General features: G+C 36.4%; 2 protein-coding genes across 9 annotated transcripts in view; both read left to right on the plus strand.

The window, feature by feature from the left end:
- Window positions 1-601: 601 nt before the first annotated feature.
- On the plus strand, window positions 602-6561 carry LOC147547889 (E3 ubiquitin-protein ligase UPL5-like). The gene is made up of 2 exons (XM_086666589.1): window positions 602-5440; window positions 5740-6561. The coding sequence occupies exons 1-2, from the start codon at window positions 3838-3840 to the stop codon at window positions 6000-6002; spliced, it is 1866 nt and encodes a 621-aa protein (XP_086522715.1). The 5' UTR covers window positions 602-3837; the 3' UTR covers window positions 6003-6561.
- Window positions 6562-6912: 351 nt separating this feature from the next.
- The window catches only part of LOC147547890 (nuclease), a 29009-nt gene continuing 20236 nt past the window's right edge, over window positions 6913-15685 (plus strand). The window contains exons 1-6 of one of the 8 annotated variants that reach the window (XM_086666591.1): window positions 6913-7131; window positions 7341-7481; window positions 10670-10695; window positions 13112-13566; window positions 13651-13876; window positions 14309-15553. In XM_086666591.1, the coding sequence (XP_086522717.1) occupies window positions 10680-10695; window positions 13112-13566; window positions 13651-13876; window positions 14309-14823 (1212 nt within the window). In that variant the 5' untranslated portion in view covers window positions 6913-7131; window positions 7341-7481; window positions 10670-10679 and the 3' untranslated portion in view covers window positions 14824-15553. Of the gene's footprint in view, window positions 7132-7340; window positions 7482-8489; window positions 8617-10141; window positions 10250-10669; window positions 10696-11514; window positions 11836-13111; window positions 13567-13650; window positions 13877-14308; window positions 15554-15685 lie in introns of those variants that run through there. The other 7 variants (XM_086666598.1, XM_086666593.1, XM_086666596.1 and 4 more) reach the window with 7 other exon arrangements.

A 15685-nucleotide genomic window follows, 5' to 3' on the forward strand; every position in this document is an offset into this window, starting at 1 on the left:
GAGTCTGGTCCTTGTGAGCGGGCGCGGGAAGTGCTTTGAGGGGCAGTCTTTGAGAAGCGATCTTTTAGGCACCCTCCGGTTTTGAGTCAGTAGGGGCAGTCTTAGAAGTGCCTGTAGTGCTGAGGTTTTTCTCGTCGTTTTAGGCTGCTTGGTGGGGTAGGTTAGTCTGAGGCTCCCTGCTGCTTCGGCTAGAGCCGGCTATCTTTTTGGTAGGTGATTGCATTATGGATTTAAAGGTTTTGGCTTGGAATGTTCGTGGTTGTAATAATTTTGCTAATCGTAAACATCTTCTTTGTCTTATCAAAGATCACAACCCGGACATCATTTTCCTTTCTGAGACTAAATGCATGAACGCTAATATCGACAAAATGGTGAATACCAATAATATTAACAATAAGCATGTGGTTGATCCTGTGAATAAAGCGGGTGGCCTTGCCCTTTTTTGGAATACCAATTACGACATGGATATTATTTATGCTGATATTAATATGATCCATGTCAACATCACGCAGGGGGTTTCGGGTAGCAAGATTTTTCTCACGGGTTTCTATGGGTGCCCATATAAAAGCAATAAAATGAAACCCTGGGAAAATCTCGCTAGTCTGGCCCCTAGTGGTAATATCCTGTGGTTAGTCATAGGAGACCTTAACTGTATCCTTGATCCCTCGGAGAAGATGGGGGGCAACCGGCTCATCTTCCTACGATTCAGATGCATAAGAATATGATTAACAATCTGGGCCTTCATGATTTAGGTTATGTTGGGTATCCGTATACTTGGTCTAATAGGCAATTTGCAGGGAATTTGATTGAAGAGCGACTGGATAGAGCAGTGGCAAATTATAATTGGATCAGCAGCTACCCACATTCTAGAATCCATCATTTAGATACTCTGGGATCTGATCATAAACCTATTCTTCTTGCGACCAAGAATCAATCGGCTCTAGGCCGTAAACCCTTCAAATTCATTCGCACTTGGATGTCTCATCCCAATTGCGCTAGTTTTATCAATACCAATTGGCTCAAACCTTCTAATCAGATTCACTTCAAGCTTAATTCCCTGGCTATTAAGCTTTCTAAGTGGAACAAAGAAGTTTTTGGTAATCTGGAGATGTCTATCAAGCAACTCACTCAGAATCTTCAGAAAATTAATAATGCTGAAGAGTTCAACAATACTTACTCCCAAATCGAGAAACTCCTTCTCCAGCAAGAGAGTCTTTGGAAGGAAAAATCTCGCATTGCTAATATCAACTTGGGAGACAGAAATACTCAGTATTTCCATGCCAAGGCCACCACTAGACTTCGGAAGAATAAAATTCTGGCCATTAAGAGGGAGGACAATACTTGGGTTAATGATGAAGTGGAAATTGCAACGCTCTTTTCTAGACATATTCAGCAGATTTCCACCACAGCGGGTTCGACTATCTCCTCGACTATTACTAGTTGCTTCGACCCTCAGATTTTGGATGAGCAGAATGTGTCTCTTACTGCGATTCCGTATTTCGATGAGATTCGGAAGGCTACTTTCTCTCTCAAGCCTGGGGCGGCTCCAGGTCCTGTTGGCTTCCCTCCTTATTTCTATCAATCTAATTGGGATACAGTCAAGGATGACATTCATCTCATGATCAAGTCCTTCTTTCAGAACTCTACTCTACCTGAGATGTCGAACCACACTCACATTTGCCTTCTGCCTAAAACTAAAACTCCGCAATCGCCGGCCGACTACCGTCTTATTAGCCTGCTGAATACCACGTATAAGATCATTACCAAAATCCTGGCGAACAGACTGAAACCCATTCTTACTGAGATCATATCTCCTTTTCAAGGAGCTTATGTCCCTAGCAGACAAATCACTGATAATATTATTATCAGTCAAGAGATTATCCACTCTTTCAAGAAAGTTAAGGGATCTAAAAGCTACTTTGGGTTAAAGTTAGACATGTCTAAAGCTTTTGACAGAATTGAATGGAGTTATTTGGAGCATGTTATGAAAAGGATGGATTTTTCTAGCAATTGGACCAATCTCATTAACACTTGTCTTTCTACGAGTTCAATGGCGGTGCTCATCAATGGGCGTCCGGGTAGCACGTTCAATGTGAGCAGGGGTATTAGGCAAGGTGATCCGCTCTCTCCTTTTCTGTTCGCCATAGCCATGGAAGGTCTTAGTCGGCTTCTAGAGAAGAATCAGAATGCTTCCTCTTTCATTGGTTTTCCTATCCCCAACGCGAACTTCTCGATCAAACATCTCCTTTTTGCGGATGACTGCATCATTTTCGGACAAAACTCTCTTGAGAATATTTTCAATCTTAAGCAAATTCTTAAGGAATTCAGTGAAGCTTCTGGTCAGATGATTAACTACGCTAAGTCGAATATCTTCTTCTCCAAAAATTCGCATCCTAAGTTCAAACGGATGATTATTAGAGAACGTAAGGTTCATCAGTCTTCGTCTGGGGATAAATACCTGGGTACTAAACTTTTCATTGACCGCAATAAGAAACAAGCTTTCAACTCCTTTGTCACCCAAATAAAAAATAAACTTGCCAAATGGCAAACTCATCTCCTCTCGCAAGCTGGCCGCTCGGTAGTTCTATCAACCATCGCAGCGGCTGTTCCCCGATACCAAATGCAGTGCTTTGCTCTTCCTAAAGGCATAAGCAACAACATTGAGTCTATTCAAAGGACTTTCTGGTGGGGAAAATCCAAAAGCTTCCATACTATCAACTGGAACTCTATTTGCAAGCCTCGCAAATTTGGAGGTCTCGGTCTTCGTCTTCCTCAACTTGACAATCAAGCTTTCCTTCACAAACTGAATTGGCGTATTATCAGCAACCCGAAGGCTATATGGGTCCAAGTGCTTAAAGGGAAGTATTTTCATAATTCTCATAAACCCAAGCCACCCAAGAATCATTATTCCTGGCCGTGGAAATCGATTTCGAAATACTATGGTCAAAGTGAGAGTCTGATCTTTTGGAACATTAACAAAGGGGATCTTATCAATATTTGGACTGACTACTGGATACCAAATCATCCTCCACCTATTCAGAATGATAGAGGTTGTAACTATAAACGGGTTTCTCAACTTATCACGAACGGTACGTGGAATTTAAACGATATAAATATGTACTTTACTAATGAGATTTGCAGGGCGATACTTAGCATCAACCTTAATCCTAATGATGAGGATAAAGCGATCTAGACACTGACAAAATCAGGTAATTATATTCTCTCATGTGCCTAGGAATAGTAATAATTATGCTGATACGTTAGCCAAATGGGGGCGCGCCCACGGGTGTAAGAAACTTTGGAATGATGTTGTCTCTTTTCTTTCGGATTTATAGTTGGTATGTAATAGACGCTTGGTTTTAATGGAATTTCCTTCATAAAAAAAAAACTGGAAGCCGTCTATCCAAATACTTTCTAAATTTTGACAAAAAAAAAAAAAATAGATGGCAGTCGCCGGAATACTGAAACCAAAGTTTTGCCCAATTTTGACGTGAGATGACTTCACTGCCCAAGTCTCCAACTAGTTTCTAAATTTTAGCAAACCTTGTATGCACTAGGAGACCGACAACCACGGGGCCGGCTTTACATATAGAAAGAGAGAGTGGATCTCTAAATCTCTTCATATCTCCACCATTCAGGAACAGAGAAGATCACTGTACAACTTTGAAAGAGAAAGAGAGAGGGAATTAGGGCAGGAATATCAACCCTTGGATTGTTATTTATCACTTTCATCAGCTCGAATCTAAGCATAGGGTATTGTAATTTAGTACTAATTCTTTCCCATATAAATTGTTTTGAAGATAAAAAATTTCATCTTTTTTCCTTGGATAAAACAATATGGAAGAAGAAGAAGAATTATACCTTTTCAAGCTCATGGAATTCGAGGAGAAGGAAGAAGTATTAGAAGAAGAAGTAGAAGAAGAAGAAGAAGAACTATACCTTTCCAAGGTGAAAGAGGAAAAAGAGAACCCAATGTACTTTTTTGATAAAGTAGAAGGAGAGATTGAATTCATACCTAGGATAGAATTCGAGTCAAATGCGAGCTGCTTCATAACTAGTAAGTATCATAAGCCAGCAGTTTTAATCTTGAGAAAATTGGTATCTTCTATTACGACCCTCCTTAGGGATACTGGTGACGAATCAACTACTAGTTGTTCATTAGAAAGAGGAAAATACCTCTTAGAAGGTATTCACCATTACTTGAGAATGACACCTAAAAACCGCAAAAAGACTCGACATCTTCTCGTATTTGAGTGGTATCTAATACCTGACTACTTGGCCTACTTGTACAAATCTCCTATCAGTAATAATAAAGATATAGCCGAAGAAGCAATTCGGCTCTTTATTTATCCTAATATTCAATCATTTTCAATACACAAACAATACCTATTCAGAGGCATAGTTCTACAATTCTGCAAACTTCTCCGCGGCGAAACAACAATACCCGAAGCGCATCTATTGTACTACTCATGTCGCCAAACATATGTGTCTTTACTCAACTCAATTGGTCCTTCTAACACAAACATAGGGAGATATGTTTCATTGCCTGTGGCTTATATTACATGGCTTTACCCATTCATCCATGAGCTCGTGAAACAGTTGGTTTCGAATATGAAGTTGATTAGGGAGTCCTGCTTCTGTCGAGTTCCATCCACGTTAAAATCACGATTTCAGGGCGACATCCGCCAGTTCTCTATATTCGCACTTCATATTTGTTCCAAAATTGAGGATCATATGAAATCACACGGTCTCTCACTTGACTCCCTTCCTATCGTGGCTTCTGCCAGGGCTTGTCTCCGCACAAGCTATTGGTATGCTTTCGTATTGGAGCTCGAACCGTTTTATGATGATTTTGATGGTTTGCTGAACAACGTGGATCTTGGTCTGACTTATATGGATGATGGAGTCGAGTTTACAAGATGTACTCGATGTGAATTTAATGATGGATGGTCTTATTATCTTCCAATTCTCAAGGAATTGGATATGATCTCTAAACTTTATCGTCCTGCAGAAACTAACCTTTACTCTTGCATGAATTCTCACAAAATATCGATAAATAAACTTATTATGAAATCAAAGAGAGGCGAAGATCATCAATGGCTTCTTAGACATAAGAATTTAGTAGCCAGTGAATCTAGAAGACATTTGATCAAGTTGATGTTCCCAGACCAAGTTAAGAATGACTCTGACCTACAGAAGACGAAGGTGTTCACGATTGACAGGTCAAAGTTGTTGGCTGATTCTTTTGAACTAGTTGGGCTCGCTAACCCCATTTTGTTGCGGAATGGAGTTACCCCTCGGTTCGAAAACGAGAAAGTTATTACTGGTCCTGGTGTTTTCAGAGAATGGCTCCTCTTAGTATGCAAACATCTATTCACTATGCAAAATTCTCTCTTCTTATCGTGTCCACAAGACCATCAAAGGCTCTTTCCTAATCCAGGTATTTGAACGATCTTCTAACATCTAGTTTTCCTTCTAAATTGTTGTTTATGTTTTGTTTCTTTAGTTCAGATTTGACTCGTCCGAGTCAAATTTTTTGCTTTGTGTCTTACTCGCGTGTTTGACTAGTAACTCTAGTTGACTCCGGCTGATTTTGTATCCATTTGTGTATGGCACAAATAAGTGCGAATTAAGAGTCTATTGTCTGAAATATCTTGAAAATACTTCAAACAAAAATACAAAGGCCACATTAAACTTGGGTATCTCTTTAATGTTTTCGTTTTTTTTTCTTGTTTGCAGCAAAAGTGGATCCTCAACAACGTGAATATTATGGGTTTTGTGGTCGAGTTATCGCATTAGCGTTGATGCATAATTTGCAAATAGGCATTGGATTTGATCGCTTGTTTTTCTTACAATTGGTCGGAGGATCTATAATCACTTTGGAAGATATACGCAATGCATGCAGATCCATACATGTACAAAAGCTGCAAAGATATTCTAGGGATGGATACGCAGTTCATGGATTCAGATGGTTTGGGATTGAAATTTGTTTGGGAATCTGAAGCAAAAGACGAGTCTGGGTCCAAGAGGAAAATTGTAGAATTGTGTCCCGGAGGAAATACAATGGTTGTGAATAGTATGAATAGAGAAAAGTATATAGAACTTGTTATTCAACATTGCTTCGTCAAATCTATTGAAGAAAAAGTAAAACTATTTATCAAAGGTCTTGATGATGTTCTTAGTAGAAAGCGACGAAAGATCTTTTTCCAGAATATAGAATTGGAAGATCTCGATAATATTTTATTGGAGAAGAAAACTCTCGAAAAGGAGTGGGAAGAAAACAATGAAGTTGCTGCTCATGATAGTAATAGGAGTAATCCTTTTAAGAGAATAATTGAAACAACCTTGCCGGTGTCTAGCCTAGTATATTTTCCTCTGCCATTAACATGTAAACAGCAGTGTGGGCAGTTTCTTTTCTGCTGATTTTTTGTCGTTCAATAATACAATCGCAGACATTAGTTTTTGTTTTATTAATAATTTATTTGTGATTTAGTAGTAATACAATTGTAGTCTGTCTTTCAATATTACGCAATGGACATTATTTTCTTTTTTAGTATCAAATCAGATGCCCTTAACATAACGTGTAACATTGTTGCTCGTTACGTGTATTCTCCTGACCAATTGAGATCAGAGATCTCAGAGTCAGCTGGGGGTCAGAAGGTAAGGTTAAAGTCTCACTATATGCTAACTAAGATTTTCAGCAGCACTCGATTTGTTGAGTGTGTCGTATCTCACAAGTGTTGGGGACGACCAAACAGGAGGTATGGTCTTCCGCTTTAATACTTCCGACGTGAATGAGTGTGTGTGTGTGTCTTTCGATTTTTCTTGTACAATGTTGTGACAACCAGCCTACGCTTAACATTATCGATATTTCTCTGACTATAAGACAGGAAGTTCTATAGATCTCCACTCGAGCATAGATGGTCAGGCACAATCTTCACCTCAAAAATCTATAAGGCCCTATTTTTTTAGCTCAATCTGGGTTGCCCTCAAAATTCTATAAGGCCCAAAAATTCCCTTTGTGAAAAGAAAAAAACCCTGCTTCCCTATTACTATATATATATAATAATTCTTACTTGATGAGAAATGTAAAAACCCTAAGAAGCTGCCGTCCACTCCATACACAACACAGTAATCCTCTCTCTCTCTCTCTTCCATTTCTCATGAAAAAAGTAGATCTGATGATATGATATCTTTTGATTGATCTCCCTTTCTTATGAATAAACCTAGATCTGATGATATGATATCTTTAATTCTTTTATTAGTATCCTTCCATTTCTGTCTATAAAACCCTAGATCTAATATAATACATTTTGATTAACCATTTTTGAAAAACTTAGATGATTAAGTACGAGAATATGAAAGTGCATGAGTTCGAAGACTACCTCAAATCAACAACAGATTGGCAGCTTGTGAGAGAAAGTATGGTTCGCTTGATTCCAAACAAGAACATAATTAAGCTGAAGAAAGCCAAACTAGAGGTACAATTCAACTTGTTATTTGTTTTCCAATAAGTTTATAAGTCAATTAATTTTTTACTTTTTTTGTTATTAGAAGCCAAAACTTGAAGGCTATCAAACAAAGATTCAATGATACTACTTACAAAAACCTTACGAATTACAAAAAGAATGAGTGCCTAGAGGAACTACAGTCAGAAAGAAAAGAAATCGAAGACACTGTTAGAAGCTTAACTCTCGTTACCACAAATGATGAAGATTAGGCAAAATATTACGAATTCAAAAACGATTTAAATTTAGAGCGGTATATCAGTGCCTGTAGCAACAGGCTCGTCCAATTAGAAGATGATAACTTGTATAATGATAATACTTCTTGAGATTATGTTTTGACTGAGAATCCATTTTCTCCTTTGACAGATTCACTTCTTTGATCTAAATAGTAGTAAAGAGAGAAAGATGAAAAAAAAAATACGAAAGAAACAACATCCGTTTCTAATCAAAACATAATCTCAAAACATATTGATCTGACTAATCCAAACATAATCTCAGCAAGTCATTGTACTACTACTAGTTATCATCAAAACATAATTTCAACAAGTATTATAATTATACTAGTTATCATCTTCTAATTGGACGAGCCTGTTGCTACAGACACTATATACAACTTTAAATTTAAATCGTTTTTGAATTTGTAATATTTTGCCAGATCTTCAACACTTCTGGAAACGATTGGAGTTAAGCTTCTAATAGTGTCTTCGATTTTTTTTCTTTCTGACTGTAGCTCCTCTAGGCACTCATTCTTTTTGTAATTCGTAAGGTTTTTGTAAGTAATACCATTGAGTCTTTGTTTGATAGCCTTGTCAAGTTTTGGCGTCTAATAACTAAAAAAAATAAAAAATTAATTGACTTTTAAACTTATTGGAAAATAAATAACTAATTAAATTATACCTCTAGTTTGGCTTTCTTCAACTTAATTATGTTCCTGTTTGTAATCAAGCGAACCATAATTTCTCTCACGAGCTGCCCATCCGTTGTTGATTTGAGGTAGTCTTCAAACTCATAGGCACTATTAGAATGAGCGCCTAGAGGAGCTACAGTCAAAAAGAAATCGAAGACACTATTAGAAGCTTAACTCCAATCGTTCCCACAAGTGCTGAAGGTCTGGCAAAATATTACAAATTAAAAAACGATTTAAATTTAGAGCAGTATATTAGTGCCTGTAGCAACAGACTCGTCCAATTAGAAGATAACTACTACAATAATAATACTTGTTAAGATTATGTTTTGCTGATAACTAGTACAATGACTTGTTTGGATTAGTCAGACCAATATGTTTTGAGGCTATGTTTTGATTAGAAGCGGATGTTGTTTGTTTCTATTTTTTTTATCTCTCTCTTTACTACTATTTGTTAGATCAAAGAAGTGAATCTGTCAAAGGAGAAAATGGATTCTCAGTTAAAAAAAAAACAAATTTGTCAAATAAGCAAGATTTGAAAAATAAGAAACTATGGAATTTAATCATTACACAAAAATGTACAAAACTAAACCTACAGTTTAAGTGGTACAAACCCAAGATTTTGTAAGTTTGAAAAGTTTGTTCATATTCTATAGGTTAATCCTAAGAATGTGTCCACAAAGACTAAATACTATGATAAGAAGCTAGAGCTTACATTGGTTCCATGAACAATGCACCATCTGGCAAACCAGGTTCTTTCCGCAAGCATCACAGAAGCCCCTAAGTAAATAATTAACAAATAGCTGAGTAAAGATTACTTATGGTTATACTGAGTGAAAAATGGATACCAAATTGGAAATGGAAAAGGGCAAACACATTGTGCCTTGTGAAAATTATAACAACTACTAACTTTTCATTTTCATGTAAAAATCTTATTTAAGTATAATTTGTGTGCATATTTTCCATATGATTAATAAAAATTCATTAATTTTGATTTATGTTGCTCAACTACTAACTTTCCTTTTGTGTTAAACTGGGATAATACAAACTTTATTTTTACCCTTTTCATCATTTTCATGACTTCTTCAATCTTGACGACTCTTTTTTTCTCCACAATCAAACTTATACAAAAAATGAATAGTGGATTTTAACATAATAGGAGCCTTTAAAAAAAGTAATTAAAGTTACTGTGTAACATGTTACCAAAGGTACTAATAAAAAAATCAACCAAGAATATAATGAGAGATTTTAGGAAAGATTTTTGAGGAGTTATCTAATTTGTGGGAGAAATTTGAATATTAGATTGAAAGATGATGGAATACTTTTCTAAAATTGTAGTTCCCCAGATAAGAAATTAAACGCTTTGTGCGGGAGAAGTTAATATGGTTCCATTTATCTCACCTATTTTCTCTTTGATAATGTGGGATTTATTGTGCCAAACACTCCATTTTATCACGATTTTTTTTGAGAGATTTTACATGAACATAAATACTTCGATTATGGATTTGTTTATATCCAACATTTTTTGTTCGTATCCAATACTACAGTAGTTAAGGTATAGATATTGTACTAGTTATATGTTAGGTCTCGCAAAATCATATATGGAGTATAATTCTTCACACCTACTTTCATACCCGCATACATTGTTTGAGAGAGTAGACAAAAAAAAGTCAATTTCTTTGTCTAACGCCTTTAAGCCATAACATAGAGGTCAATCAAGTTATAATGGGCGCGGTAGATCCCTTTTGGCTAACGTCTTTAAGCTATAACACAGAGGTCAATCAAGTCTCAGCGGTGCATGTATATTGAAGACTTGCGTAACAAATGCGAATTACAGGTCCCTGTATAATGTTGGATTGGTGTAGAAACGAATTTCGCAGCCCATATTGTAATGTCTTGAATTTTTTCTCTTTCAAGCTAAGATTAATACCGTATGGTCGAAGAGAAAAGTCCAAGTTATTTTTAGTTCACTCTATTATTGAATTTAGGAAACCATTTGATCTGAAAAAAATGGTGAAACATAAGCATATTAATTATTATTTTTTCGTGAGTAAATGGTGTGTTGCTAGTTGCTACAATATGGACTTTTCATATATTTGCGTGACAATTTTAGTTTCATTTCTCTATTCTCTCCAATGAAACTTACAGTGTAGTTATAAGTTTTTAATTATCATTAATGTTTTAGTTGATCTTGAACCATGGGATGGGAAGTTGTTTTTCTTAATGGTGTTTTTATTTAGTTTTTTTAACGTTGCAGGTTTTGGAAGATGGTAGAATTAACAGGTATCTCTCTCCCTATCTATCTTTTGTTTTTTTAATTCTCTTCCTTTCATGTGTCTAAAACCTAATGTTTCGTCCATACCTTTCATAAATTCTCATTGATTATCCGGTTTAATTGTTTTATTATATTCTTTAGTTCAGATAGAGAGAAATATCAAGGATTTATTAATTTGTGTATTCTTCATAAAATTTCATAGTCATAATTAGTCATGTCAAACTTCATTGTTCCATGAGAAAGATAATATGTTAGGACATGTCTTTCAACTCCTTTGCTTTTTATGGACATGTTATCATTGACATCATTTCAACATTTTACCTTTTCTCTTCAACTAGGTGTCCACCGCGTCCTACGGACGCGGTGGATCCCTTTTGGCTAACGCCTTTGTCATTGTATCCGTTGTGACCGATTACGCCTCAGTGATGTGTGTTTCTCGAGGTTGTGCATATCCAAATGCGAATAAATCACGAATTTCATTTCTACACCATCAAGGATGACACCTAGTATATATATATATAAAAGAAAACGATGAAACTTCGTCCGTAGGACGCGGTGGACACCTAGTATATATATACACAAACAAGATATGTATATATGTATATATATATATATATATATATATACTAGGTGTCCACCGCGTCCTACGGATGCGGTAGATCCATTTTGGCTAACACCTTCATGTATGAGCCAACCTAAAAATATGTGGCTTTGCTACTCATCGATTGTATTGAGTATGTCTTAGATTGCTTTATATTTGGATCATGCATAACCTAGACTTGTATGTATCGCGACACGTCTAGGTTATGCATGATCCCAATATAAACACACCCACGAGGTGAGTGACACGAGAGACTAAGAGAGAGCATCGGTCAAGCCATCAAAATCCGATCAGGTTCGAGGAAGAAGATAAAGTTTGTATAACTCTTCACTTGGTCATACTGAATTGACCAAGTTAAGTGGTTTTGGGGTGTTGAGACTTGAGTATCACAAACGTGAGGTGCGGCTAAAATTTCCCAAGAGTCCAAGAGTTAAGCGATTCTCCCCTTAAATTAGTAACTATTTTCTCCCTAGAAAACTGAGATTTGTTCATACTTCATAGCATAAATTTCTGGCAGAAATATCTGATTATAACTCGAAAATTGAAGGTGATTATCGTATCCTTCACAATTTCATCTTTAAAACCATTATATTTTACTTCTTTTGCTTATTCCTTCACTGAATTTCATGGTATATTCACTATGTTACTCTTAACCCCCCATTCATTAAGACAAGTTCTTGTGTGTGTGTGTGTGTTTTTTTCTCATGATACTCTTTCGCCAGTTGATTATTTATGAGAAAACTAAAAAGAGATTCAAGTTGTATTTGATTGTCTTTTTTGACACCATGTATTAGAGGGTTTTGCTCATTTTCTGTTATTGGTGATTGTCTTGCATTTTCATGGCTTGGTCTTATTCTGTGCTGGTTTATAGGGTTTCCAATCAAAGGTTTTTTTTATTGACCTACATGTCTAAAACTAGGGTTTTACTTATTTTCTTCTTTCTAGCTGCTATGACAAGATTATTGATACTGAAATGAACAATGTTGTAAACTATTAGGCAGGCGTACGGGGGAGACTCTATGTTTTTGGCGTAAGATGATTGATTACATTGTTTATCATAGTGACTAGAATAACCCTTGATTTGAACAACGAATTTATGACATAGTGTGGTTGAGGACCTAGGCATGGGGTTAATAGTTCATAATACAGAATGATAGAGATCATTTTGATGTTGATCATGGGAAGAGGTTTATATTTATTTCTTGCAATAACCGGGTGTTCGTCACTTTAGGGTTGTTTTCCCTTTTCTTACATGGACTATTATGTTGATATTTGAAAAGAAGCACATGATTGAGCCCGGAGAGTGGCTGTAAGCAGGAATTAGGTTAAGATTAAGGAGTCGTGACTATGTTTCACACTATTAAGGAGACTGCCACTTTGTTTCAAGAAAAAAAGGAGACTACGGGGTACCGAGAGTAAAATGCTGGCAAAACTATTTATAGTTCATGATCAAATTTATGTCAAATATCTTAACCTGTATGGTTTTAGGTATCTACCATAATTTCTAGGTGTTCTATTGAAATGTATGTTTCATGGGCATAATTTGCATACCTAGTTATATTGAACGAGAAATTTTATACCCTAACATCTCTACCTGCCCACTCAGATCTCCTTTGACTTGAACAAAAAATACCTTAGATGTGTATGTAATATGTATATAATGGAATAGTCAGTGAATTTAAACTTTCCCCTTAATAAATGATAAGTATTTTTCTAGATGGCTATCTTTGCCGTTATCGATTTGACGGGGTTTCCGTGGCTATCTAAATCATTAAATATTTTCGTGTTATTGGCATAAATCATTACTTTCTTATTATGTGCAGACACAATAACTGTAATGGACTCCTCTGATGATGGAGACAATGTCCAAATGGAGCACCAACTGTTGAAAGAATCACTTCAGATGACAGCTTTAGATGGTATAAAATTTGTAGAAGAAGTATTGAACAATCAAAACGGAAGTTGTTCCGAGAATTTACGTATGGATAAGAAACTCTTTTACAATTTATGCGACATTTTACAAGCGAAAGGTCTATTACGTCACACAAATAGAATCAAGATTGAAGAGCAATTATCTATATTTCTCTACACAATCGGCCAAAATCAACGAACACGAGCAGTCCAAGAGCGGTTTCAGTATTCTGGAGAAACAATTAGTCGCCATTTCAACAATGTACTAAATGCTATTGTAGCACTCTCTTCAAATTATTTTTGTTCCCCCGGACCCGATACTCCCCAAGAAATTCTCGAAGATCCTAGATTTTATCCATATTTTAAGGTACATAGGTCTAGTTTATTTTCGCAATCTTCTCCATTTTTTGTTTTTGCTAATCCCTTCTAACTTTACATGTTCTTCTCCTAGAATTGTGTAGGAGTAGTGGACGGAACACATATTCCTGTTATGGTCGGTGTGGATGAACAAGGTCCTTTTCGTAACAAACATGGATTTCTTTCCCAAAATGTTATGGCAGCATGTTCATTAGATCGTCGGTTTCAATATGTTCTCGCTGGTTGGGAAGGTTCAGCAACAGATTCTTGTGTACTAAATGCTGCACTCACTAGGCGTAACAAACTACTTGTGCCTGAAGGTATCTTATACGCTTCACATCTAGGGCAAAACTAATAGTAGGCTAGCCCATAATATTAGAAGGGAGTATTAGGTATAACATATTTTGGGTTTATACCAACTTAGCGGGTCAATCCATCCTTTCCAGTACGTTGTATGAACCAGCCTTTCGGTACCAGCCTTTCGGTACATGCAAGCGCAATCCGATATCCATTTTCTTGTCAAATTGGGATCACAGTGGGTTTTAATTTTGAGAAATGATTTTGTTCCCCTTAGAGTCTCAGAAGTTTATTTGTCATCTTCCTGGCCACAACCTTCAATCAACTGTATGGTTGAAAATCTCGATAATTGAACCGAATGTGCATATTGTGCCACAAATGCATTGAGTAAGATTTTGAGTAAAACACTAAGTGATTGTAGTACTACCCTTCAACGATCATTCTCTTTGTTGCAGGTAAATTCTATCTTGTTGACGCAGAGTACGGAAATATTCCTGGTTTTATCGCTCCATATCTTGGTGTTCGTTACCATTTGAGTGAATTTTCGAGTGATAGTGAACCTCAAAATGCCAAAGAGCTATTTAACCATCGGCATTCATTACTTCGGAGCACGATTGAAAGCACCTTTAAGGTATGGAAAACACGATTCCCTATCTTAACATCAGCACCTCTTTATCCATTACCGACACAAGTGAAGCTGGTTATAGCAACAAGTATCATTCATAATTTCATTCATAGCGAGAAAAACAACGACTGGCTTTTTAACATGTATGAAGAAGGTAGCGGACAACAAACAGAATCCATTGTGCAAGCTGAGATTGAGTCTGAAACAATTTCAAACAACTTAATATCCGATTCTCCTCATAATCTGATGGAACTAGAAATAGCTTCAAAACTACGAGATTCAATTGCTGCTGAAATGTGGAATGATCATATACAGGAATTATCGAATTTAGGATTTGATTCGTAATTTTTAAGTTATATGACTATATCAAGTGTTGAGAGGATTAATCTGTATCGGTTCTTGGAGAAGCTTTTCCCCAAGATGGAGTTTTCCATGTAACCTCATGAAGCTAATAGAGATCCAAGTACAACTTCATTAGGCTGAATCGGCATTTCTCTGACTAAATTCTCAGCTTCTTCAACCCGACCAGCTCGACCTAATAGATCTACCATACATGCATAATGTTCAATTTTTGGCCTTATGTTGTAAATTTTTTGGAGGTCTCTAAAATAATGGCAGCCTTGGTCAACAAGTCCAGAATGACTACAAGAATTTAAGACCGAAATAAATGTGATATCTTCTGGTCGAACTTCATTAATCATCTGAGAGAACAACCTTAAAACAGTAATACCTTCTCCGTGCATCGAAAATCCCCCTAAGCATAGCATTCCAAGCCATAACATTCCTAAGGTGGAAATGGCCGTACGAGGCGACGTGAAAGAAGTGGTGGTGGCGTCAGGGTCATTTTCTCACAGAAAATCTGGATGCTCCAGATCCAAAACTTTATACCCCAAATCACCCACCGTTCAAAATTCTAGATGTTGATTTTACCGTTTTAGTTTTGTATGTTGCCTTTTGGTTTTGAAAGATTAGGTAACAGGTTGAATGATGTTCTAACATGTAAGTGTGTAGGTGTACAAACTTGAATACATGTAACAATTGACTTCATTCTATAAATCTAGAACAAAATTGTTATTAGCTGGTCGAATATCTCCTATCCATGAAATAATTTCAAGTCGTATTCCGCACCAAGTTTTCCCTTGATGATGAAGAAACTAGTCGGGGTAAATGATGAAGGCCGACAAAATCAAGCAGGATCGCACCACAA

This window comes from Eschscholzia californica, unplaced genomic scaffold (assembly GCF_041429995.1).
Source record: "Eschscholzia californica isolate CP2 unplaced genomic scaffold, dmEscCali1.0.p SCAF_3, whole genome shotgun sequence".
Lineage (NCBI taxonomy): Eukaryota > Viridiplantae > Streptophyta > Magnoliopsida > Ranunculales > Papaveraceae > Eschscholzia > Eschscholzia californica.

Excerpts from the sequence above, each read along its gene's own strand:
- LOC147547889 (XM_086666589.1), top strand. The coding sequence starts at position 3,838 with ATGGAAGAAGAAGAAGAATTATACCTTTTCAAGCTCATGGAATTCGAG. Across the intron at positions 5,441-5,739 it reads AAGGCTCTTTCCTAATCCAG|CAAAAGTGGATCCTCAACAA; the intron begins GTATTTGAACGA and ends TCTTGTTTGCAG.